At 40.8% G+C, this 25,996-nt stretch overlaps 1 protein-coding gene across 1 annotated transcript; it reads right to left on the bottom strand.

Moving 5' to 3' along the window:
• Positions 1 to 592: 592 nt before the first annotated feature.
• phactr3a (phosphatase and actin regulator 3a) lies at positions 593 to 25,728 on the bottom strand. The gene is made up of 12 exons (XM_062426649.1): positions 25,626 to 25,728; positions 11,448 to 11,612; positions 9,706 to 9,873; positions 8,474 to 8,689; positions 7,846 to 8,074; positions 7,438 to 7,688; positions 6,783 to 6,936; positions 2,291 to 2,346; positions 1,827 to 1,888; positions 1,526 to 1,666; positions 1,058 to 1,134; positions 593 to 608 (listed from the first exon to the last, which is right to left on the bottom strand). Exons 1-12 carry the CDS (start codon positions 25,726 to 25,728, stop codon positions 593 to 595), a joined length of 1,638 nt encoding a protein of 545 aa, XP_062282633.1.
• Positions 25,729 to 25,996: the final 268 nt, after the last annotated feature.

Genomic DNA, 25,996 nt, shown 5'->3' with positions numbered 1-25,996 from the left:
AGAGTGCTTACAAAGGTATTTCTCTTTTCAGTGAAGACATTGACGGTCCCATTCAGATTGACATACTGTATGTACAGTTGATATCAAATTCATCCCCCATTCCACCATACAACCCCAGACTGCACAGTCTTTACACAGTCCAAGTGACACATTATTCATGAGTTAAGAAAAGGTGAAGCTGGTCACATGCACAACTTCTTCCTACTACATGGATTCATACTGCCTTGTCAAAGGAGTCCATGAAATAGTACAAAAAAAACCCAACACGGACTGAATGACAAGATTGTTTTTTTCCTCCACTCTCATCCTGAGAGTCAGAGGCTCCACCAAAGTCCTCTTCCACCAGCCAGCTTCCACGTGGCGAAGTCCAGTAGTCTCCAGGACACACTGTTGCAAACATTACCGTCATCTTCTCTCCCACACCCGTACCCTCATATTGATGATATGATCGTCAAGGGTGCTGGAAGAATGTTAAAGACACGCTGAAGGCAAAAAAGCTCCAGGCTCTTTGAACTGTCACCATTGAGCAGCTTCTAGCAGCCTCAGAAAATGTCTAAGCTCAGCATTTCTTCACAGAAGAAACTCCCTGCTTTCATGGCCGGTGGAACCTGGGGAGACAAATGTAAGAGAAATGTATGTAAGCAGAGAATAAGAAATTAGAGCTGAGGGTACCTTTGTCATCATACTCGGCTTTGATTACAACTATTAATCAGTCCTGTCGGTTTATTAGCACGATCATTAAATGTGCTGAGGGGCTGGACATGTACTGTCTTCCCATCCTCCTTATAGGTCACTGTTACAACTCGCAATAAAGAGCCCTGTTTCCCAAAGAAGCCAAGGACACTGGCATTTTGTCATTTTGCCTGGCAGGTGGAGGTCTCCAGAGGACAACCCCTCCCTTACCAGCTATATAGAGGCAGCCGCATCTATCTTTGGCTCCTCGATTTTCTCTGGATGAGCAAGGAGAGCTAAATTTAGACCGCTGCAGCCCAGAATAGACGACGCATGCATTCCCAAATACATACTATACACTTGTTGTACACTTCAACAGACTGACCTTGTTAGGTGTTTGCTTGAGGCATGTACTTCCATCTCGGTGCTTTTGAACTCATTCAGCTCTTTTCGGATTGCAGCCTGTGGGGGGAAAAAAGGAAAAGCAGCATTAGTGCGTCCTTAAGTGCATCCTGAGCCACTGGGGTGCTGCAACCTTTGAACAGCAAAGTGACAACAGGAGGAAGAGAAAATGCAATCATCCTTTTAAAAAAATAAAAACTAAAGGGAACAGGGGATTTTGTGAGAAAGGCTGGTAACATCAACATGTGATAATGAGCAGTAGGTCACGCTGTAGAATTTGGGTAAATCTGTTATCAGACTGGCCTAAATAGTGAACTTGTTTTGTTGATAAGTACAAGGGATAAAGTAGCACGTCATAAAGGCTGACATTTGTGGCTACTATTTTGAAAAAGTCAAGTTTCTTCTCTCCCATTTTATTCATCTTTTCTGTGTCCCTCACTAACATACACACCTTGTCTGCTGCTGAGAGCCGAGTCCAGGGCTTGTCTGCTCTCCTGTCATAGTCCTGAGCTTTGGCCACCTCCACATAGTCACTGAAGCGGATCAGAATCTTTCTGTCTCGCAGCTCATCTACTGTGGGCCGCTGGTTGAGCTGGAACACACAAGAAATGGGACAAACATTTATAGCCAGTCCTCATGCCTACAAGGGTCATTTGGTATTATTTATATTCGTTTCAATTACCAGAGAGAGATCCCTCTAAATAAATGGAAAATCACTCAATTCAAACACAGCATCAAACACAGTTCTGTACCTTTCTGTTTAGCCGCTGTTTGATCTCCCTCCTCTCCTCCTGCTCTGTCTGGTCGTTTCTCTCTAGAAAAAGAAAACAGTCAAGTCAGACATGCATTTTCGAAATGCACGTTTTAAATGTTTCCTGCAATTCTATACATTGATCTATTAAATTGATCTAAATGTCTGTAAACATATATATGGAGGCAAATATGCTATAACACGTTTGTCATGTCGGGAATCCCTTTCAAATTCAATCCCAACCTCCAACAGGTTTTACAGGGAAGAGAAGAAATGTGCACTCATGCGTTATCTGCGCCTGAATAATGTAAAATTACTACACTGTGCCATCATTAATGCATCATTTTGCCCTCCTTTAATGTTTGTTTGTTTTTTTGATCAGGGCTTTTACAAATGCATTTTTTAATTGTAAATATTAATAATCAATTGAAGAGGCGATAGTTTGGCTGCAGAAATCTAACTTACGTTTTAGGATGTTCCGACTCTCCAGCTCTTCCACATTCGGTCTCTGGCTCAGCCTCCTGCGGAGAAACACCAAAACCACGTTTTGAACCATTTTGACTTCAACTGTCCCGATCCTATCTTCTTTAAACCGGCTGTAGTTTCTTCACTGTGCGCGTTCTCGAGAGGAATCCCCTATGTTTCCATCTCGCATCCAAACCGCGACTGTGATACTTGGGCAGAGGCGCTCCCCACATCTGGAATAGTGAAAGAAACGCAATTCTCCTGTTTGAGAATCCTCCACCAAATTATATCTCGATTTCAAAATGATGCATCTCAGGTACAGCTGCCGTTTTGGGTTAACTCTACACCGCTGCAGCCTCCTCTACTATCCGCCACTGACTACAGCCGCTTTTGAAGTGAGTCGTGATGGGCTGCTGGGGCGCGACTCCCCCAGTCTCCCTGGTTACTGCATGCATAATTTGAAGGAGGCGGAGCCTCACAGGCTCCCACTCACGGCATCCCCAACCTCCTGATCCACTGGCACAGTCATTTTACCCTCGTTGTTGCACCAGATTATTTATAGTCACGTAAAGGATCAAAGTGAGGGGGAAATCAGTTTTAAAAAGGGAATTAAGTATATAATTCATTCAAAATTCTTCATGTTAAGACCTAAGGAATTTATATCCTCTCTGCTCTTTTGACTAAATGTACATTCATACACTCTTAGTATATTTATTTCCCGCTTTCATGTTTCCTCACCATCAAAGCATCAAAAGGTCTCCTAAATCCAATGTTTTCCCGGAGTATCCTTTGCATGTGAACTATTCATACTTTGTATAAATAATAGATTTGAGATGCACAACAGAGCTCAGCTCCAGACAGCATGTGGCACACCCCACAGAAACACCACCAGAGTTGGAAGGGACAGAGAGGACAAAATGCCACCTCACAGCAGGAGTCTCTTTATCCCCTCACCCAATCTAACCTTGGATACTTTATAGATCTGTCCTGAAAAAAAATCAAAGTTAGGTCACTCATACTTTGACCTGGACAACACACAAAGTCCTGGTGGCTTAAAGTGTGTGTGTGTTTTACTGGGTAGACAGGAGCTGAATAGCTAATAAAATCATTTTAGTCTTCTAAACTCTGCACAGTAGGACTTGAACAAACTGAACAAACAGACATCAGTACTGAGTATTACGTAATAAAAATTTCCCTTCGGTTTGTTTTCTCCATGTCACCTACATCAATGAAACAACACTGACAGAGTAAAGAAAGCAGTTTCTTCTAGATATCTACAGCATGTTGTTTCATCCCCTCCCAAACACAGTTTCTACTCAATACTGTACGTTGTAATGAGTACAGGCAAGCAATTAGGTTTCTGTAATTAACACATGCGTGACTAGACATCCAGGAATAACATGAGTATTTATTCAACAGTTTGACTCCCCTTGCAAACTCTCTTCTGGGAAATAAAATAAAGCACAAACACCAAGAAGGTTGTCTTGAGAAATTTAAACATTTTGTACATTATCAGTACACATTAATTTAATCAATTAATCAATTCCTTCCTATTTGCAGATTTACTTTAATGAAATTCATAAAATCTGCTTCCTTTGTTTTTGTTATTTTTAGTTTATGTCCTCTGTGAGGTTCCCCTCCTGGTTAAAGTGTTTTTTGATCAAATCAGACATGTTTCAATGATACTATCTTTGGGTGGGGACTAATCTCTTTTGCTTCACGACTGTTCAACAAACAAACTGTTCCCACAGCTCTGCCAGTATTACATTTTAAATAGATGAAACAGAAAATCACTTCCAAAGCCCCAGCGAATACGACCATCCACTGTATTATTGACCGGGCCGCTGAGTTGCTTAGCAACAACACTTGGTATCTTTGAGACAATAGTCCTCCTGCGGAAATTCTCTCTTCTCCCTAGCAACACAGTAATCGAGATTTCACTATTACACACAGAGCTGTATGTGCTTTACAGAGCATCTGATGCTATTTTTAGAAGCGGACCACTTTCTTTTTTCGTCCTTCTCGATAGGCTGAATAAATCAGAGATTGCTGTTCATATTAAATACTATTTTGGTTACAAAGTTGGAGTTTCTTCTTTATGAGCCAAATTACTCACAAAACCTTATTAATCTGTGCCTCTCTCAGGTGACATAAAATGGTTTATTTGGGAATATCCCTACACTGACTCACTGCACTTCTCACTCACCCACTGCTTTCTACGTCCGGATTGAGGATATCATTTTAGGAACTAAGATTTTGAAAGGTGTCCCCAGAATACTATGATGACGCATAAACGCCTATTGGCATAAGGGTTTCCATTTGTCACTCAGGAGGTACTGCAATAAAATGAGTTAGAATAGAAAATCTAACTATGCCAGCCAAGGGAGGGATGAAAAATATAAACAAATGAATAAAAAAACAATGCGTGGGTGGTAGAGGCTTTCAGTCTTATGTCTACTGCCAATTGGACGAAGAGACAAGCTTTCTTCCTTTTTCAAGTACAGTAGCCAGCCCACACCTACTCATCCCCTCATCCCCTATTATTTCTGCTGATATAACTCCCCAACAACACATTTGTGGAGAGAGGGGAGTACATGGGGAGATGCATTATTGAACAGTGTCAGAAGCTAAGATTAGAAACAGTGGAGTGTGGCTGCAGCACAAGTGCCAGGCTGGGAGTCTCTAAAGATAGAAAGGTCATCCATCACTGACACAATGGATAGACAAGGTGTCATTATCCACCATAAGTCCTAGAAGACATTTTCTGCTTGATCTGTAGCAAATGTAACAGTAGGTTTTCATGGTGAGCTGTAGATAGGATGGAGATGAGAGCTGACTGAGTGCAAACTGGGAGTCATCCGGAGAAATCCAGAGGTGTGTGTGATGGATTGTTTTGTCATTCAGTGTGAATTCCCAGGGGAAATGAGTTTTTTTCCACTGATAGGTTAGTCCTTCTCTTCACCATTCAGAGCTATATTTAGCCTGGATTTCCCTCCAAAATGGTGCAGTATGCCACCAATTTATGAATATACTGTAGGATGAAAACTCATTTGCTTGCATATGCTTGATACTATAGATGAGGTTCTAATTTAACTTATTTGGAATAATAATTTCAGACAAACCCAAGCAGCAAACTGGAACAGATGGCTTGTTTTTTTCCAGCCAAGTCAGCACCAAGCGCATAAATGAAGCTGCTTTAAGAATCCTTGTTGAGCCTCCTGAGATCATTAATGAATTCAGTACTTGTAGAGAAATTTAAATGGCTCAAAAAAGAACCAATCAATTGAACCCAATGCTGTCTAGAAGTGGGTTTTTCATATAACTAGAAGCTTCTCTCACTCAAACAGTGGAGCCCCTCTGTTTTACACCACTGACCCTGCAAGCTTTTATGTAAGCCACAGTTGTGCACCATCCTCAACACTATGTAAGCTGTGTGCTTGTAAACGTCAATACACCTTTTCTCAAATAACAATAAAATATTTCTCCGAGTGTATCCAAGAATAGATGAGGGAGGCAATATTCTTAGTTGTCTCAGAGATAGACGATAGATCTTGTTCCCTAGAAAGTGTGGGAGGTACTCTGTGCTTGGCTGTGAGTTATTGCACAGCAGGTTATGTAACGCTGTGGTGTGCCCCTGTTTGATATGCTGGTGCTAAAGAACCTGGGCCTTGTGGTACATTCGCACACGAGATGGCTGTTGTTAGGCTATGGATGTTAAGTTTCTCAGTTGTATTAGAAAAAACAGTTGTTCTATTAATGTCCTGGTAGGGGAACACAGATAAAAACATCAGCGGTGCGTCTTGTACAAAGAGATTTCCTGGAAGCCGCATCTGTTCGTACTTGTTGCACACCAAAAACCATGAGGATGGTTGCTCTTTGTTTTTAAAAGTGCCCAGCAATTAACTGAACACACACATGCTTCTTATGCCAAATGATTTCTGTTTATTGCATTCAGCCTTCTCACCAGTTTGATACCGTTTTCTACCCTTGGGGAGTCTTCTCAGTTTTACTTAAAATGATTAAGTGCTAGGCTGGAATATAATAGAGAAGCTTCACAGGATGAGGATTGGCCTTGAGCACTACACCCAAACAGTCTGCTCTGAGCAGTGGCAGATTACACAACATAAATCAAGTCCATGCAAAACAATCAGATAATCCGCTTAGATCATTCAGATTTTTTTTTTATCTCATCCCCACCTACTGCTGGGTGTTATGCAACTGAAACAATTAAGCATATAAGTTTACCATGCTAAAGCATTAGCCAGCCAGGTGTGCACCATCAACACTGAATCATTATTCAACTGCTGAGTGACGTTAGGGGATTGTGCAGTAGCTTGAAAGATATTTCAGCTAAGACAAAGAAAAGCTCTTAACATATTTGATATTTCTAAAATAAAATACATGGTCCTAATACTGTTATTTACCATGATTGTTATAAATAAATCACTAATACCCACACAGATAGATCAATATGAAATATTTCAATGCTTACTTGGCAAGTTTCATTTCAATCTGCTGGCGAATTTCCTGGCGCTCCTGGTCACTCCTTACTGGGAAGATATTCCGGTCCTCTAACTCCTGCTTGCTGGGCCTGTTTCGTAGTTTAACTGCCAGCAGCTCCTTCCTTAGCCTGCGAGGAAGTGTGCCTACAACCATGCATACATGAATTAACAAACTGGAAACCCAAACTTATCAACCTTTGTGGACTTGTACAGTGACCACTAAATCTCAACACACATTTGCATCAAGTGATCATTATTTACAACACAGTTGGAAGTATTTGGATACTTTTTAGGTTTTTTCGGTGTATGTTGTACTTGATGGGTACTTGACTGGAGGGAAAAAGGGTTCAATAGTGGCCCTCGGTTTATTTTTGATGGGGCCCTTTCAGGTTTAATCAAGCTATCCTTCGCATTTTTTGGAAAGAACAGTGAAACAATGACAAGGCAACAATTTTTACACTGTTCACTAAGCATAAATGTTAACACATTAAAAATGAAAGCAAACACCAGCCCTTTAACCTCATAGTCAATGTTTCATTTTGAATCCAACATACAGAAAGTACAGAGCCAAGACAAGAAAAAATGGGTGATAGTTCAAATACATTTCACTGCACTTTGAATCATACTTTTAAACTGTTGACCCACCAGAGATGACGGAATCATTCCAGCCTTCCAAGTCGTTGGGGAGGCCTGAGGTATTGGAGAAGCACTGGTCCAGCCGCACATTCTCCTTGTTCTCCTCTGCCTCCTTTTTGGGCCAGTCAGACCCTCCTCCTCCCACACAGCCACCCACCAGAGATGATGTGTGTTGGTTCTCAGAGCTGCAGGAGCGAGAGAGCCGCCCGTCAGAGCACCACAGCCGTGGGGGTGAGCCCTGCTCACACCCTTCATGGACACTGAGGGGACAGACGGAAGAGGGAAATGTTGTCATTGAGCAAATGTAAAGGTTATGACAGGAGGAGTTAAAGAAAACATCTGGATTTTAGGTACAACATCTTTGAATTATGTTTCAGGAACACTTGAAAATAATTACAAATAATTGATTTGACTCACCTCTCCTGTCTGTTCTTGGACGCGAAGGCTCTCTGCAGTTCCTCCATGATGCAGCTAGGGGGCATGGGAGGGTGCATCATATTGCCTATATGTGGGGACCCTGAGGGGTTGGCCAGGGGCCCTCTTAGTGCCAGGGTCATTGAAGCCAAGCTTTCTGTGGCCCTGGGTGGAGGATCCTTGGGGAGGTAGGAGTTGGGCAGGTGAGCAGGGAGTGACATGGGGCCTGAATCTGAAAGGGAGTGATGAACAGATAAATAATGGAGGATAAATAACAGCATCTACTTTTTCTACATTTTACAGACATATCTGTGTTTTCATATGCAGGATCACATTAGATATCTAATACTGAACTGAAGGCTTGGAAACACATTTACAATTTTATTAATGGGGATTTAGACTCTACAAGCCTCATGACTGGCACATCTGTGTACACATCTGTACAAAATTGTTGCCAATTAATTTTCCATCAATTGGCTAAGTGACTAATTGTTGCAGCTGTAGTTACCTTTCTCCAGTAATTCAGTTGTTTTTTATGTCTCACCTGTCTGTGATACATACTGAATGACATATTGGTTTTACAGCCACTCTGAAAGCACATTTACTATATGAGGGATACAAAAGCACTTACCATCCTCAGGACTCAGCTGGGGCAAATGTTTCGGAGGTACTTGTGGTGGGGAAGTTCCTGGAGGAATCTCCTCCTCTGGTCTTTCTTCCATCTGCTCTCCCACATCCTGCAGCCCCTCAGGTAAATCACCGTCAGGGTGCACCTCTTCGTCTCCCTCCTCATCTGTAAGGGGTATGTTCTCCTCCACTCGTTCACAATCTTGGAGAGGGGCAGCTACTGGAGGACATTAAAAAGAAGAAACATTTTGAACTGTAAATGAGGTAAGCTTTGTCGTACACAATGGAAATATTATGTCACCATTAGGATGTCAAAGGATGGCAGCTGGGAACTTATATAAAGGGATGTTCAGTGTGGTTACGCATCATTTACATAGAGTTGTTTTTTTAACCTGATAAAGTTTGTGCATCAGAATGTAACTAGTAACTGGTAAAAAAAACAAAAAAACCCACCAGACTAAACTGAAATAGAGACATTTGGGCAGTACTAAATGAAATTAAAAAGGTCAGAGTGATTGTTGAAAATGTATTTACAGTTATCTTTTTCTAAATGACAAAAATGAATTTATTCTAAAATTTGAAAAAAGAGTAATACAATATAATTTTGTCAAGCTGCACCAGTTCTCCAAATGACAATGTTCTATACAATAATGGACTATTCTGTACTTATTTGGCAGTTATAGAACCACATCCACTGTGAGCATATTAAAGGATTATGTATAAAATGATTGTGTATTTGACAGCGATCTAGATTTCAAGCAAATATACTTATTGTATGTATTTGTAGACATCTAACGTAAATGAGAGCAGAGGCAAAGAACGTCATTTGACTGTCTTTGCTGCCCTCTAATGGTGAATGTGAAGTAACTGATTGAAATGCAAACTCCTCTGCATCTGCCAAAGAAATAGCTTTATTAATAGCATAAAATAATTAAATGCAAAATGAACACATATATTACTTGACTTATGATTCATATTGTACATGTAGCAATAATGACATTATTTCATGACAACAACAGGTCTTTTTCTTTGACGCAAAATGTAAGATTATTTTGAAGCATTTTATCATATTGATCATCTTACACACTCTCACATTGATCTGATATAAAGTTTGGAGCAAAAATACTGCCACATAATGCCACATAACAAATCAATTGTTCCCTTCGTCTGTTGCTTTTGCAGGTGCATAATGTCCAATGATTGGTTGACTCTGAGTACAGTGAGGGATTGTCCTACCTGGAGGGGGGTACTCCTCCTCAGGACCAAGATATTCCACGCTGCTGACAGTGAGGTTTGGGCTCAACGGTCCCCCGAATCCTCCAAGCAGGAGTGTACCATCTGAGCAGCAGCCCTGTGTGGGGGAACTTGGGTCGTGGCATAGAAGACTGCTGGATAATGCTACATCTGTGAAAGGAGAGAAATATGTGTAGCTGACTGATTGTGGATCAACTAAATTACATTTGAATTATCTCCAGTTATAGAGAGTCATTTCTAGATTATGCTTCCTGTTGCTTAATCTCTTCTATTTCTCTCTTTTCAAACAGGTGATTCAATACAGTCGATTCAATTTCAATTCATTTTACAGTCACAAAAAAACAACATTTTGAGGGAATCTTGCTTCCTTGAATGTAAGTTTTTCCTGTTAATTTAGATAGGAATGATTAAACAGTTTAAACCAATTGGATGTCATTAATAAGTAGAGAGAGTTTTCACTACAATATAGAACTGAAAATATAAAATCTAGGTATCGGTTTGTGATTTTAACATGGAAAAGGCATGGTTGGCATTGGCAAATATTTTTAAGTGAATGTATATAATTTGATGGCAAAATAAGCTAATGAAAAACTTAGTATGGTTAAATTAGATCCATGTGTACTGCTCAATCAATCAGCATGCAACCTTTCAACAGATCAGGTGTGTAGAGTGAGTAGAGTGAATTAGAGTTAGAGTGGCTACTGCAAGGACAGAATCAGACACACATCAACAGACCTCTGATATGACCAACGGTGTTTTAGCTAAATGACATTCACTCCTTAAATCACCTTGATTCAATAACATTCTCCCTCACAGCAAGAGGATCACGTTTAGCTCTGTGTTCAGCAAATAACATGACAAGACATTCTGTAGATAAACTTGCTAAGATTGCGTTTAAAAGCAGGCACAAGGTGACTGAGTGATGATTCCAACATTACTGTTCATCAGCTTTCAGTGAAATTGTATCGTGACAATATGATCATATTGTGTTGACATATCTGTTTGTATAATATAACATTAACCTATCTTCAAACATTTTACTTTCACTTATATTTGTCTTAATGTTGCTTTCAGTTATTTTATATTTTAATATACAATTAAAACAGCAAGGACATTATGCCATGCCATTATGCCTTTCCCTGCTACCATCTTTGTTTAGATTAGGAAACAGAGATGCAACAGACAGAATATATTTTTTAACCAGATGTTTAGAAGAAGTTTTGATGGTTATGGAAATACCTTCAGAACAGTTTTTCAAATATCAATGTGTATTCATTTGTCTGAAAATTAAATTCTTGGCGTTTTTAACGTTTTTGATATGTGATTTTTGTTTTTTATGCATTTGCCATATTGTGGCACATTTTCATATTGACATCATATATATATTTTTAATTTATCAAATAAATCAAATACACACCCAAATTTAAAGAAGGTATGTGTAAGCATTAAACCAACAAGCAGTGACTTTTTCTTTGCAGTTTTTAAAAAAATATACACAATATTGTGCTGTACATCTCAGTGACTTTAAAATAGCAAGAATGCATTAAAGTCTTATCTGGTGTCATTAGAAATTGATAAGGACTGACTTCATCAAACGTTAAAGGCAAATCTTTTCACCCACACCCTCTCATTATTTCTTCCTAGCCTAATTCATTAGTGGAGATGAGGAGCATGAGTGCATCATTTTGTCTCCCTAAGACATTGTTTCCCCTCCATCACTGTACCTGTGGAACTCTGCTTGAGCTTCTCATTTTTCTTTTTCCTCCACTTCCAGGGCTTAAATAGGCGCCCCAGGGTTGCCAGTTTGCTGTTGCGGCGAATGGGTGGAGTGTGGACCCCCGTCACCAGGCAACCTGTCCTCAGCACCCTCTGCTGTTCCAGCACTTCTACTACAGTGACAGTGGAGATGGAGAAGAAGCCCAGAGAAGGGTTGAGAGTTGAAATGAAGCAAGGAAAGAGTGGGCGGGGGTGGAAACAGAAGAGAGGAGAAGGAGTGTGTTGCAGTATACAGGTGGGGATACAGAGGATGAAAGAAAATCCCCACATATGTGCAGAAGTAAGTGAAAGGAGAAAGAAAGTGGGGGAGAGAGAAACCAGAGCACAATTAGTATCCTCACCTTACTGAATAAACCATGATGGACTCCAAGTGCTGTGAGCAGATTGAATTAGAAAGACTAATTTGATCGAGGTACACTCCCTCACGGTTGTTATTTCCCTGCAAATCCCCTCCCCTCCGGCCATACGTCACATATCAAAATAAATATCTTTCACAGGCCAAATTTGGAGGGAAAACAAGAGCACACAGACACAAAGAGCCTCATAGGCTTACAAAAGATGCATTTCCCTGGAGACCAACAGGTGTGCCAGCCTCACTGCTTTCCCAGAAACAGCATTAGACTGGGCTGCCTGCTAAAGAAGGGCTGGTATTTATTGTGTATTGTGTCGTTTCTCCAATGTACTGCTCCTGCATATGTTGTCTGTCCTAGCACAGGAAATATATCTCCCAAGTTATCATTGTTTTCAGGTGGCACAAATATCTCAGCAATATTTTCTATAATGCCACAAAACAGGAACAAAACATGCAGTGTGGTTTTGTTATTTTATCCCAAGAAGCCACGATGTTCATGTCTGTCTGTTGATGTTGCTTATGTCTGATGATGATTGAATCATATATGCACATGTTCATGCTGTGTTCTGCATGAAGGCTTTAGCACCCTAAAAGTAATACAAACCATACACGAACATCAGAAATTCAGAGTGATTTCCTAATCATTTATATTTTAGATAAAAGAAAAGTATGCAACAATCTACACTGCACACTCTATGACTTTAATTTATCCAAAAATTACTGTGCTGCTATTCCTGCACCATGCAAAGACAGCCCTTTTCTCTCTTCAACGTAAACTTGGATTTCAATGGCTGATGAGTGTGACTCATATCAAGAAAAGTGTGGGTCTACAGATCCATGTGCGCACATTGCTGCTGGTTGTGCCCGCATCTAGTCACACAACGATCCAGGAAAGAGGAAATGCGCAATAAATGTGATGTATTTAAGAGCTACATATGTCAATGTGACAAAAACGGAGCATATCTGCCTTCAGGAGACTGATATCTTTGTTCAAATATTCAGCTGAGGAGGCAAGGATTTGTGATGGGGGGTTGGTGTGTGAGGGGGGTGGGGGTGGGGGGTTGCAGAGTGGATCAGGGTGTGATGTGGAGTACAGTGATGGAGGGCGGGTACAGCTGATTCCTTTTCACGCTTTTTTCCCCCCGCAGCCCCTTGCCTCTTCCCTGAAGCACATGGGTAGGGAGTAGAAAGAGGGTGGTGGTAGTGATTGGGGGAGGAGAGGTGAGAGAAAAGGAAGATGACTGCAAGACAGAAAACAGAGACACAAATAAAGGAGAATAGATAAGATGAAAGGAGTTAATATCCAATTTAGTATTTGATCCTAAAAGTTCCTCAAAACAGGTCAGTGCGCACCCGTCTCACCATGTCATCATCACTACTGTCACACATGCAGCATGGCAGACTAGGCACCGGATGCAGAATCCAGGTCAAGCTTGAAGGAAACGCACCCAGTCGAGAGAAAAAAAAGCTTAAGAGACGGAGAGGGGGAGAGGGGGAGCAGGAGGGGTAGAGGCGCTATGTCTGTGTGAGATGGAGAGTGAGAGAGAGCGAGAGAGAGAGAGAGAGAGAGAGAGAGAGAGAGTGAGTGAGTGAGTGAGTGAGTGAGTGAGTGAGTGAGTGAGTTAGTGAGTGAGTGAGTGAGTGAGTGAGTGAGTGAGTGAGTGAGTGTGTGTGTGTATGTGTGTGTGTGTGTGTGTGTGTGTGTGTGTGTGTGTGTGTGGAGAGGAGGGAAAGGGAGAGGAGGTGGGGTCTGGCCCGCTGCTGTTGCCATGGCGACCACATCCAGATGCTGCCGCAGCAGTGGGAGCCAGCGGGAGGAGCGAGTCAGTCTGTCGTTTAGAGGAGGGGAGGAGAGAAGATAGGAGAAGAGAGAAGCCCCCTACACAGATACTGCCACATCTAAAGCCAGTGTCAGCACCCAATGCATTGTGGGTAGAGGTTGAAGCCACATGGAGAACAAGATCTGTCTGCATTTTGAAAGAGGGAAGGAGGTGGGGGTGGGGGGCAGAAGGGGGATTCCAGTGAGAAGAGGCGAAAAAGGAGAGATGGGAGGGGGCTGTTGCTATACGGAAGAGCTTGCAGGAGAATGTGGGCTCACCCAATCACAGAGCAGCTATTTATAATGCATATCAAGTAACTCTTCATTTTTCATACAAGTGGTGGTTGTTGACAGAAAATGACAGTAGTCGGGGTAGAGCACAGGAATTAGGTGAAAACACATGCACGCACATGGAGATTTCTTTTATCCGCCAGATGAAGAGGCATTGAAATGTGTGTCAGATAAACATGAATGGACTACATGCACCATGTGGCGATAATATGCAATTCTAATTAATATGCTGGTGCAAATAGGATTTATTAAATCCATGTGTCATGCTAATACAGTGGACCAATAGTCTGCATCAAACACACAAGCTTGTGCACACTGTAATTCCAATCCGGCCGTGGCATCACAGCTTTACACAGGATACAAAATCCTCAACAGAAAACATAACATAATTCGTAAACAACCTCAGAAATACAAGCAAATATAAGCTCCAAATGCTACACTCTATACTGCATTAGTGCAGTGTGTGAACTTAAACATGATTTACTGTAAGAGTGGAGTAAAGTAGGCAATATGATAATGTGTCTTGGCAAGAAAAGTAAAACAGAGTATGTTTGTGTGCCACCAGGGACCACACCCCACTTAACCAGCTTGTCAGCACATTCAAGAGCATTAGGTCTCTCCCCATATGTAGAAACTGAGCTCAGCCTCCCTCCCAAATATCCAAGGTGAGCTAAGCTACAGGTATATGTTCTTTATTCAAATATATCTAAAAAAAATGCATTATTATATGGAGTCTAAAAATCAAAGGTAACTTTTGAAAAAGACCTTTGTCAACAACGAAGTGCCAAACACCCACATTTTTGGGAGTCTGCTGCTCTGTGGTGACACTGATCACAAAGCCAAAGAATATGAGTCAGCAGTGAATAGAACTCTAAATCTGTTTGTGACCTTTTTTCAGATTTTACAATTCATACCGAGCGGACGGATAATATCAAATGCCATGAGGTTGTATAAGGCAAAGCCTTGCTTTGCTGAATCACCTACTAGAACGATCTAATGAGTGGGTTTGTGTTTTTAGAGCTCACTGTGTTATTAAAATACAAATAAAACAGCACCCAGATGTCAATAATCATTTGAACCATATTGACTGCATTACAAACACATGAAACATTCAAGTATTTATCAGCAGATCACTGGAATAGCAATGCTAAAAAAGACTTGGAGGGCTGTCAAGTGATTAAGAAAATACTCTCTGTCCTTCAAGTTGGAGTGCAACATTTACAGCTTAAAATGACTACAGCCAAGCGCACTTGCACGGTTATGTGGATTTTGTCAACCGGGTAGCTGACTCGACCGAATTTAAGGAAATTATCCAGATCTGTTAACCATAGTTTAATTTCTTTTGCAATATAGCAGATTGGCTCCAAGGATTTAAGTTAGTCCACTACTTTGGTTCAGATTAAAATATCAACAACTAGTGCCCTGATGTTTTTTTTAAATTTTTTTTTACAGACATTCATGTTTCTCAGGTGATGAATCGTAATGACCAAATAACATTCCACATTCTCATCAGCCTTAACTGCACAGTGTATTTAGTGATCATTGGTGTTAGCATGCTAATTTGCTGAACTAAGATGGTGAACATGGTAAAAATTATACCTGCTAAACATTTGAACATTGTACCTGCTCAACATTTAAACTTTGTACCTGCTAAACATTAGCATGTTGCCATGCTACATTTTATCGTTGGGAAATTACAGTTATTGGACACTACACCTGTCAATGATAACACAAAATGACAATGATTAATAGGTGTCAAAATCTCAATTTACTGCTCACTACAGAGTGAACTACTAAGTCTATATTATATAGTGCAGGGGAATGAGGGAATGAGGGAGTGATTTCAGGCACAGAGTTAGTCTTGTACTATATTGTACCTGCTACAAGAACCTCCAAACCAAACCTGGGGCTAATAACAAATATGCAACACAACCGTTCCTGCTAAATACTGTATTTGTGCTTCAAGTGGTCTCATCACAGCTATAAATAGCATTAGACTGACAACCCCTCTCTGCAGGCCCAACAGGGCCTCGGCTCCTAGCTCCAGCCACTCCGCTCCTTCCTCCTAAGCAACAGACAATGTGCCTTTGAATGGACCACCTCCTTATTCGCTGCCACGCCAACTAACCTCCTCACTTTACCCCCCTGGCTTTACAACTGTGCTGCCATCTGTCTGTAGCCCCGTTGCCTCGGGGGCCTGGCCACAGTCAGGGCACACAGCTAACGACTACACGAAGAGAGTGAAGAGCAGAGGGGCCGAAGCAAAGTAACATGAAGAGTATGAATGAGAAAGAAAGACTGAGATCAAGAATGTTGCCAACTATAGAGGGATTTATTAAAGGAAAAGCTGAGAGAATAATGAATGTATTCACTCAATTACTCTATTCAGGCTCTAAAAAAGAAGAAGCAAGTACACTCAGCATGGACATGTATCATATTTGAAAGCCATGTTTTATAATGCTTTCTTTCTTCTTGAAAGATGTATTTAATCATTTGAAATCTAACCCATTTAAAGATTTGCATATCCAATTACCAATATTCATTCCATCAACAATATAAATAATAAAATACTAATGAGCAAAAGATTTTTCTTCTCTTCAGGACATTTTCATTATGAAATGAATTTTTGACAATTGCATATAAATGGTATTAACACACTGAGGTCATGTCTTTGTTTTTCTATTCTTTCATGTTTGTCCATTTCCATTTTTTATATAATGATATAGTTATGGCCTTCTCTTCAAATGAAAGCAAATTCTATAGAACACAGTACACACACACAATATATCCTGAATTAAATTATTAAATTAAAGGGAAAAAAACACATTGTGTACCCTACTGAGCGTATTAAATTTGATAAATCAATTCTGTCCCAAACAAACCCAAGCCATCTGTGTTCCATAGATGTGTGTTAAGATGAGTCATCCTAACATGAATGATGTACACTGTAACTTGTTTGGGAACAAAACTAATTTCTGGGAAAACAGGTGTAAGGCCACATGAGTCAGCAAAGGTCAGGCCTCTAGATCATCAAAGTGATTACAGCCCAAGTGTGCCCAACTCCAGCGTGTGGGCTACTGGCATCAAGTGAGTGAAATGATGTCAGTGAGGTCAGCATCCAATAGGAAATGCCTGAGGCCCTTGTTTGTTACCATATGTTGGTGTTAAGAATGAGGACTAGTGGGTGGTTTCATGTGTAAGCCTTGCTGCAGCATCAACAGGGAGGACTAAGAATCTAGTTCATTCTCAGCTTCTTATGGTGGGCTGGTTTTCACTTGTCAGTTTAGATTTTCATAAACCTTTGTGGACAGATCAGGTTGTGGCAAGCAAAAATGACTACATATTGATAGCGGTTGCTATCAAAACTGAATTTGTTAGTCATTAGCAAGCACATATTAAGTCTTTAATATTAAGGGACATTCATCTGATTTTACACATCACCATAAGTTTACTCAAAGTTGCCTGTGAAAAAAAGTTGTATAAAATGTCCTGTGACTCTAGAAGGATCTTTGCCAAGTCTGACAAAAAAGTACCCCATGTGAAGTCATCAGGGTAATATGGTTTGGTTTGATCATTCTTTAACGGAAAGCCTTTGTTACAAACTGTGTGTGTGAAGTTTGAAAGAGTTTTGCCTCATACTGGGGATCTCATCTTCAGTTTGATTTGGTTTTTGACCAGTTATTTTTCAATCTGCCTCTGGCATTGACAGGATGGGATTTTTTTTTTTACATTAGTCCTGACGTGCATTTTCCTCTTAAGTCGTATTCGCTTTTTTTATTTTTGATACAACTTTTTGATGAATTCAAATAGTTATAACATCATCCATTTTATTCAAATGATTCTGAAACTTTAGAGCTCAAGATATTAAAACTATTAAGAGATTTGCCCAAAACTGGTGAAAGTTTACACTTTTGATTGTTGTCGGCCTGGACAATAATCGAGCAATACTGTTGAAAAAGGTCTACTTACAGTGCTGCATAAAACATGGATGGTAATTTCTTCACACAGACAAGCATATTCATACATGACATATTTACACACACATACAGATTGCATTGCATTTCACCCATAAGAAGGCAGGCTATCTTTGACCAACTGTGAAAGCCTCACTGCAGCCATCACATCCACCCAGTGGGCTGAAAATGTTCCTGCTAAAAGTGAATGAATGAATGAATGTGTCCAGGAAGGTTTCCAGTCCAGTTTCAAGTTTTGGGCTACGTTCCCATTATAAGAAATCTCTTCTTATTCCATCAAAAAGCTCCCTTCAATCAGGTAATGGAAGTCTTGGTTCACCCTTCAGTGCATCACATTAATCTAACAAACTGCAAGATTCATATTGACTCATTCAGCTCCTTTTATATCTTTCAAAAGTGCTGCTTGTTAAAGATTCACCTCTTCACAGACATGGTTTAATTATAAAATTACACTTTTAGACTCTGCTGACTAATAAGTGGCAGGCGGCCTTGTGTTAACAGCGTAACAAAAAGGTCACTGCTTAAATCCAATGTGTCTATCAACAATTGTAAATGTTTCCTTGAACAATATCCTGATCTCCTACTTACTCAATATTTTTTAATTCCTTGAAATGACAGTACAAGTAAATATGAGCTGTCATGGCTTCAGCCGGAACCTGCCAGCACCAGTTTATGTACAGGTGAGTTATCTGTGGGTTTGCAATGAGGCATGGGCGTTTTCAGTTAGTGAAGCTAGTCACAGACTCCAGTAGCATAGTCAGGTAAGTGAGCGATGGTGTGTAATTTATTCCTGTTATTTCCACTGATTTAGGTCAATGCCTGAAAAATGTATATAAAGCATGCTAAGTGTGTGCATGAGAGGAGACATAGAGGGAGTGATAGAGCATGTGTAAATACTCCCTGCAACCCACGAAATGTGCAGGCACATGAGTGTTTGAGTACATGTTTTTATCTCTACATTTAATACAGAAGCTGATGGCTCAGTTCCACTGGGTCCCCATCTCTCTACAGGGAGGAGAGCGCATCATGGTCTCCAGGCAGGAGAGACAATGGGAGGTGCACAGAGGAACAGCACAAATCCCAACTGTTAGCACTGTAATCTCCAGACAAGTTCCCACAACCAAGATGCCATTCACATTTTGATTCCCTCAAGTGTGCAGCAAGCGTAGGATGGTTTGGGCCAATTAAAAACAGAGCCCAAGGAGCTTGAACTAGAACAGGAAGAGCCATAGTGTACAGTAGTATGTACAAAGTCACTACGCACAACTTAAGCAAGTTAAATATAGCATGACATTTTTCACCATGTTATTGTCCAAAAAGCTGCATTCATACCATGTGCTGGACATCAAATAGATCAAGTCCAGCAGGATGAACAGTGGCCTACTGCTCATTTTGTGACGCCAGATGCATACAGACACAAGTCTGTGGGCTAACTGTAACAGTAACAGTAACCTCGTTTGTCATGGATATATGGATATACTTTTAACAGGCAAGGACATTACATGCATGGTCGTATTTGTCATTATGCCGTGTAATAACCATGTCAATAGCCATGTCATGCATGCCATGCAAGACATACTGAGTACATGGGGTCAAACAAACACACTGCCTGTTGGTTCTGTTGAGAGATGGAGGTTGCAAATGTTATGTGTTATAACTATATTACAGTCATCACAGCAGCTCCAGTAAAGTTATGGCCTCAGCAAGAATAAAGATAGGGTAAAGATAAAGATAAGTTTCTGTTCCCACTTTGATTTTAGACTAGATTGGATAAACGTGCATCCAGCTAAATTAAAAAACAGCTACAAGTAGATGCAGAAAATGAAAAGTTCCTTGCTTGTGAATGAAACAAGATAGTATTGCTGTCTTGAGTTTTTCTTTTTTGTCTTTTTATGATTTTGATTTGTAGCAAAATGAGTCAGTCCTACAGTAAACTCTGGTGAGAGCTGTCTGGGGCTGATGGCAGACAAGAAAACTGTCCACAAAAGAGTTTGCCCACTTACAGACATACATTCCCTTGTATGACCACACAATCTTCCCCTGCAGTCGCCATGTGCCAGAGGGATGTGGCTGTGGTGAAAAAGACATTATCTGGTAGTCAAACAGGTTTAGGCCATATGATGAATCAGTGTTGATGAAGAAATTTCTAGAGACCACTCACTCAACAATAATGACCACAAACTCTGTACTACAGACTTGGCCACAGTTCTAACAGCAGTTTTAATAGGATTGGATTGGAGCTTTTGGCTTACATGGATGTATGGGTTGATTAAATTAAATGGAATTTGTGCCTGGATCGGCACATTGTGCTTCCTTCATTAATGTGCCATTGGTATACAAAAAAGAGCATTGCCCAGCCTCTTCCCCAACAGATTAAGAGCCTGGCTGAGTCAATGCATCTGTGATCTGGGACAGACTTATCAGCACACAGAACACGGCTCTGCTCGGTTCAGCAGCCTGCTGCAATGCAAAGGCTGGTGCTGTCCATGGTGCTGAAACTCACTCTGCTATAATTCTGACTGAATACAATATCACTGCACATTTGCAACCTAGAGCACTACATTTCTTTACCAAAAAGAAAATTTGTCTCCACTGTTCCACAGACTCATTGCCCAGAGGAGTTTCCTCTCTTAGCTCTTTACCCCTCGCAGCATAGTGCATGCAACTTCCTGAACTCAATTTAACCTCAGCCTTTAAAGGCTAAATAGCCCCATTACATACTGCCTTTATGCCGGGGTCTCTGACAGGTGTTCAGTGCTACTGGGGCCCTATTCTCTGTTCTCCAAGGGCTGTCTGTTCAACTGCCTGATTGCCTTGTTCTGGCATATTTCGGCTGCAATTTTGGATATTTGTTTTTTTATTGCACACGTTTGCACAGACCTGCCTGTTCTCCTGCAGATCAGTGCACACATGGATACACATGCCAAAAACATGCAGGTGCACACACACAAACAACAGCCGCAGCAACACATGGCTCAAACATTGTCGAATGCCTAATCTGCTCCGGCATCCACAGGGACCCGGCATGATGTAGAGCTTTTGTTGTTTGTATCATTTTTGTACTCCATTTTCATGGGCAGCTGAAAGACAGTGAAGGCGTCCACAGAGAGCTGAGCTCAACAAGGCATCCAGATGCAGCTTATCCCCTTTCACTACTCAGTGGCTATAGATCCACAATGTGACAGTACTGTTAGTACAACATCCAGTTATGTTACAGACACAGAGGATGAATAAGAGATTTTTTTAGGGAGGCACAGAAAAACAATTAGCTGATGACTCAGTGGTGTTCGTGTTTTTATGAATGATGTATCATCTTAGTGTCTTTCTTTATATGGACACAGGAATCTATGACAAGCCTCAAGATCCATGGAGGGAATATGACAACATTTACCAGGTGTATATCTGACATGGTTCAACCTATCAGTTATTAATTTGGGACAATTTATAATATCGATTAATGAAGTGAGTAATTTATTCAGCAAACATGGCTCCAGCTTCATAAATGTGAGTATTTGCTGCTTTTTTCCCCTTATTCTTGTCATTGTAAATTGAAAAAACAAGATATCTGAAGACTTTTTGTGTTTTTTGTGGGGTTTTTTTCAGTTTTATACACTAAACAATAAATAAGAGATTACTGACAAATTCAAAAACAATCATATAATAGTAAACTGCAGCTCTAACCACACTTTAACTTAGGTTTGATTTATACCATATATAGTCATGGCCTGATAGGTATCACTTTCTCGGCTTTAACAATGTATAGTCATCCCTTTTGCAAGATTTACTTCCCACAGTCCCAACTACATCAATTAATAATAAACAGTAAAAAATGAATGATGGTAAGAGTAGATATTTTGTCAAGAAACCAGGAAGTCACTACCAGAGTTACCACTCTAGATGGCTAAGTGTTTCTTCTCGGCCTCTTTGGGGACCTCTGTGCATCATGGAGGGGAGAAATGAATAGCTCTCCAGTGGCTACTACTAACAGGTGGCCTTGACTGAATCACAGTCCCTTAAGGCTGACCATGACGAATGAGTCATGACTCTGGAGTGAATAGCAGCTCCGCAACTGAACATAGGAAGTAAGAACTTAATAAGGCTGGGCTTGATTTATATGCAGGGGTTTCTTTTGAAGACTAAATCTGACTATCGTGTATTATATCGTGACTCTTTATCCAGATACTCTATGTAGCTTAACGTATAGCGATAGATAGATAGATAGATAGATAGATAGATAGATAGATAGATAGATAGATAGATAGATAGATAGATAGATAGATAGATAGATAGACAGACAGACAGACAGACAGATAGACAGACAGACAGACAGACAGACAGACAGACAGACAGACAGACAGACAGACAGACAGACAGACAGACAGACAGACAGACAGACAAGAATATTCTTTTTATGGTTGAGTAGGGATGGTTGCTAGAATAGGCCTGAATGTATACGCTTAAGTCGTTAGTATTGTTTCATGCCACAGCTCCTACTCATTCAAATCTCAAAACTGACTTACATTTTTATACTCTTAGGCAAAGAATTCCTGCGGCACTAATACCATTTTCTGTACATTATTGCTTCTTCATTTTAAACAAAGCCTTCTTAAATGGGGAGCACATTATATGAAGCCTGCTGACTCACAATTTCCCACATTTACTCATCGCCTGAGCATAAGGGAGGTATTATGTACAAGACATTGCTCTGGTTTGGGGTGAGTCATCGTCACTGCTCAACATTAGCTCTCACGGGGTTTGATATGTCTTCTTGTTCATTATGGGGGCTGCACCTATACCTGAAATCCTCAAAGATTCTACTGATGTCAGATCTGAAAGGATTATTCAGGTATCAGTAAAACCAATGAAGGTGGAGGATGTGACCTAAAAAACACTGGTCAGTGGGTGCTGGTAGTTATAGGTCCAAACATTTAAAGCTGACAGGTGAGCAAGGATCCACCATGCTTGTTTCCTTAAACAAGATGGCATTTTTTTTAATTGTTAAGATCATTCCTTTGAGAACCTGTTTTCACAAAATGAAAAGTTGGTTATCTGCACCTAGCGCTGAAATGATTAGTCTATATATAAAATTGACATTTTGGGAAGTGATCACTTTCTACCAAAGAGCTACAGAAGATAAAAAGATTGATACCACTCTCACATCTGTAAAGTAAATATGAAGCTACTGCAAGCAGCTGGTCAACTTAGCTTAGCACAAAGACAAGAAATGAGGGATAGAGCTAGTTTGGCAATATCGAATGGTAGCAATATGGATGCATTAAAAAAAGACAGACAGATAAATTGATGATAAAAATTATTGTTAGTTGCAGCCCCATGTGCACCAGCCTTCAGAAGAAGAGTTTGTGTGTTCACATTGAATTATTACTGATATTCCTGTTCTGTTTGTCTCTGTAAATGTCCTACCTCATCATGCAGCTGTGTGCATCTTTCTATAGCGCAGAGAGATTACTATATGGATTGGAGCCACAGGGACTGCCCTGCCTTAAAGCAATCCACAAAGCTTCAAGGTGTCCTCTCCACATCATTACCTGGGTTGAAACTCTGCAATGACTAAGTGGGACTTTGAGGGAAAGTGACATTTTATTAGCAGGACAATCTGAAGGATCAATGCCTGAACAAACTGACTAAACAAGTTTGTATACTGCTGCTCTGGATTAACGCTCCTAAATAGCTTCAAATATACTTGCAAATCAGGAGCTCAAAGCAACCATCTCCATTCAGTTTCCAGCTGACAGACTCAAAATAAAAAGTTTTTATCAACAGTAAGATAAACCATCATCTGAGTCAGACAGGAACAATATGAACAGCAGTGTGCTACAGCTGGATTGAGACCTACACTGACTGGTGACTTGAGAGTATGACTGCTGCAACCTTCACTCAAGACAAAACATTGCTCTGATTCTCTGTGATGGTCAGCTATAACTTCCATCTCTATTGATTCTTCTCTTCAGTGTTGAGTAAGTTGATGAATACAGTGTCAGCCTCTGCAGCTGCAAGGGCCACTGTGTTGGGGGAAAGAGGCAGCCAAAGCAAATCTTTTGGCAAAGACTGTTGTCCCAGATGCTAGCGCAGTGATGATCCACACAGAGAGAGACGGGCAATGTGTACTTTGGGTCACCAGACACTGACATTGTCCTTGCAATGACAACTGTATTTACTATGTCTTTCATTTGCACAGTAGGCTATATTCACATCTCAGTAATGCAGTTGTGCATTTTCCAACGTTAGAGGCTGATATTGAGTGTTCCCTGATGCCTTTAGCTCTCATCACTAGCTTGGCGATTTTGCCAAGCGTCTGTGTTGTTTATTCAGGTGTGTAAAAGACCCAGTGTGACATTATCACATCCACGTATGTGTGAATTAAATCATCCATAGGAGGTTTGAATTCAGCAAGGGTCCATTAAAAATGTGCCATGATAGCAGACAGGTGTGATTTCAGGGATGTGAAAAACACGGACCTCATTAGTGAACAGTTGAAAGGTGAATGGCAGTCTTTTTTTCTGAATCATTCAGTCAAGCATTGTTCATGAGCGTAAAACTCACCATGTGTGGGAGTAAGCAATGACTCTTTTCCAAGCCCACACAATATGACCATAAATAGCCTGGCTTATGTAAAAAAAAAAAAAAAAATCAAACCATGTATTTTGCACTGAAGGTAGGCTATATTGGTGATTCAAGAGTGAGGAGCATTCACTGTACACCACACATAACAAGAACCACATGAAGTTTATTTGCAGGAGTTCATCAGAGAAATGCAGAACATGACTGCTCCCTGGTGTTCTCCTCTTATTAATGAAAGATCAATTCTTTATTCCATATGCAGCTGGATGACTAACACTGACTGGGAGATAAACAGGGACTCCATGTTGAGAAGCACACCTGCAGGATCCATGAATTGGTGAATCGATCTCTTGCTGAATACGTGTCTGTGCTGAATTGGTAGTATTTCCACCTATAGCCCATATCACGTGGACGGCCGGTCTTCGATCATAACAGTGATCGGCTCAGTATGGGGGAAGAGGGGAGGGGGGGGGGGGGGGGGGTGTCAGGGCTGTCAATAGCAAGGACAGAGCTATAGGCATATATAATAAGATGCTACATGTGCCTTTTTCTTTCTTTTTAAATTTTTTTTTTTTATTTAGAAATGCAATCTAAAGCATGAATCAATGTGCCTCTTGAATAGGGAGGTTAATGGTGACTCAGATAAGACAACAAATACGTTTAGCCTGGCATCATGGAGCATCCATGGATGCGGATTTGGAGATGATAGATAAATGCGCTAAATAGTGAGATTTGCATCATGCAGAGGGCAATAGGTAGTGTAAATATTGCTTGCGTTAAAAATAATTTTAAACGGCCTACACGCTGATTCCTAAATACTACTTGCAGCCATAACAACCCAATGGGCTACAGGCGTCCTTTTAACGCACAAATCTGGAGGGGCATGCACCCATTCATAGACGCTGATATGGCACATTAATTTTCAATTTGCAGCACCACAATTCAATGTTACAGCCTGTGTTCAACATCCAAGGTTGGAAGCTTACGTGCTAATTATCCCTTGGTGTCCGATGTCCAACTGTGCAAATAAGGATGCCTTTTGGAAAAGTCTGCACCGTCAAAGGAAAAAAAAAACATGTAGGAAATAAATATCCAGACGCGTCTTTCTTACCTGTGCCGTGAGATAAATCGATGCCCGGTTCGGTGAGTATGTTCGGGTCACTTTGAGATCTGCCTCGTTGCAGACAGCCGTCTAGTCCATCCGATGTAGCCATGGGGAGACAGCGCAGGAATCCTGAATAAAATATTGAAAAGCCCAACCAGAGGCAGGCAAGGTCAGGAGGAAAAGCAGCGAGCGAGTGCAGATTTAATTCGCTCTGACAACAGCCGCTCTGAGCAACTACCAGGGAGCCATAGCTGAGCAGAAATTCCGTGTGTGTGTGTGTGTGTGTGTGTGTGAGTGTGTGTGTGTGTGTGTGTGTGTGTCCGAGATGATGTGTGGATGTGGGAGGGGTGATATGCCCCCGATGATGCCCGTTCCTG

The sequence above is a fragment of the Scomber scombrus genome, chromosome 10, assembly GCF_963691925.1.
Source record: "Scomber scombrus chromosome 10, fScoSco1.1, whole genome shotgun sequence".
NCBI classification, from domain to species: domain Eukaryota; kingdom Metazoa; phylum Chordata; class Actinopteri; order Scombriformes; family Scombridae; genus Scomber; species Scomber scombrus.
The sequence above is the reverse complement of the archived record's forward strand: the minus strand, read 5'-3'. Positions and strand labels throughout refer to the sequence as shown.

Bases quoted from the DNA above. Each gene is read 5' to 3' on its own strand.
- phactr3a (XM_062426649.1), bottom strand. From the start codon at position 25,728: ATGGCTACATCGGATGGACTAGACGGCTGTCTGCAACGAGGCAGATCT. The intron at 9,874-11,447 runs GTACAGTGATGG...CTCCTTTCACAG, and splicing joins GCTCAAGCAGAGTTCCACAG to ATGTAGCATTATCCAGCAGT. The intron at 6,937-7,437 runs GTGGGTCAACAG...GCATGGTTGTAG, and splicing joins GAATGATTCCGTCATCTCTG to GCACACTTCCTCGCAGGCTA.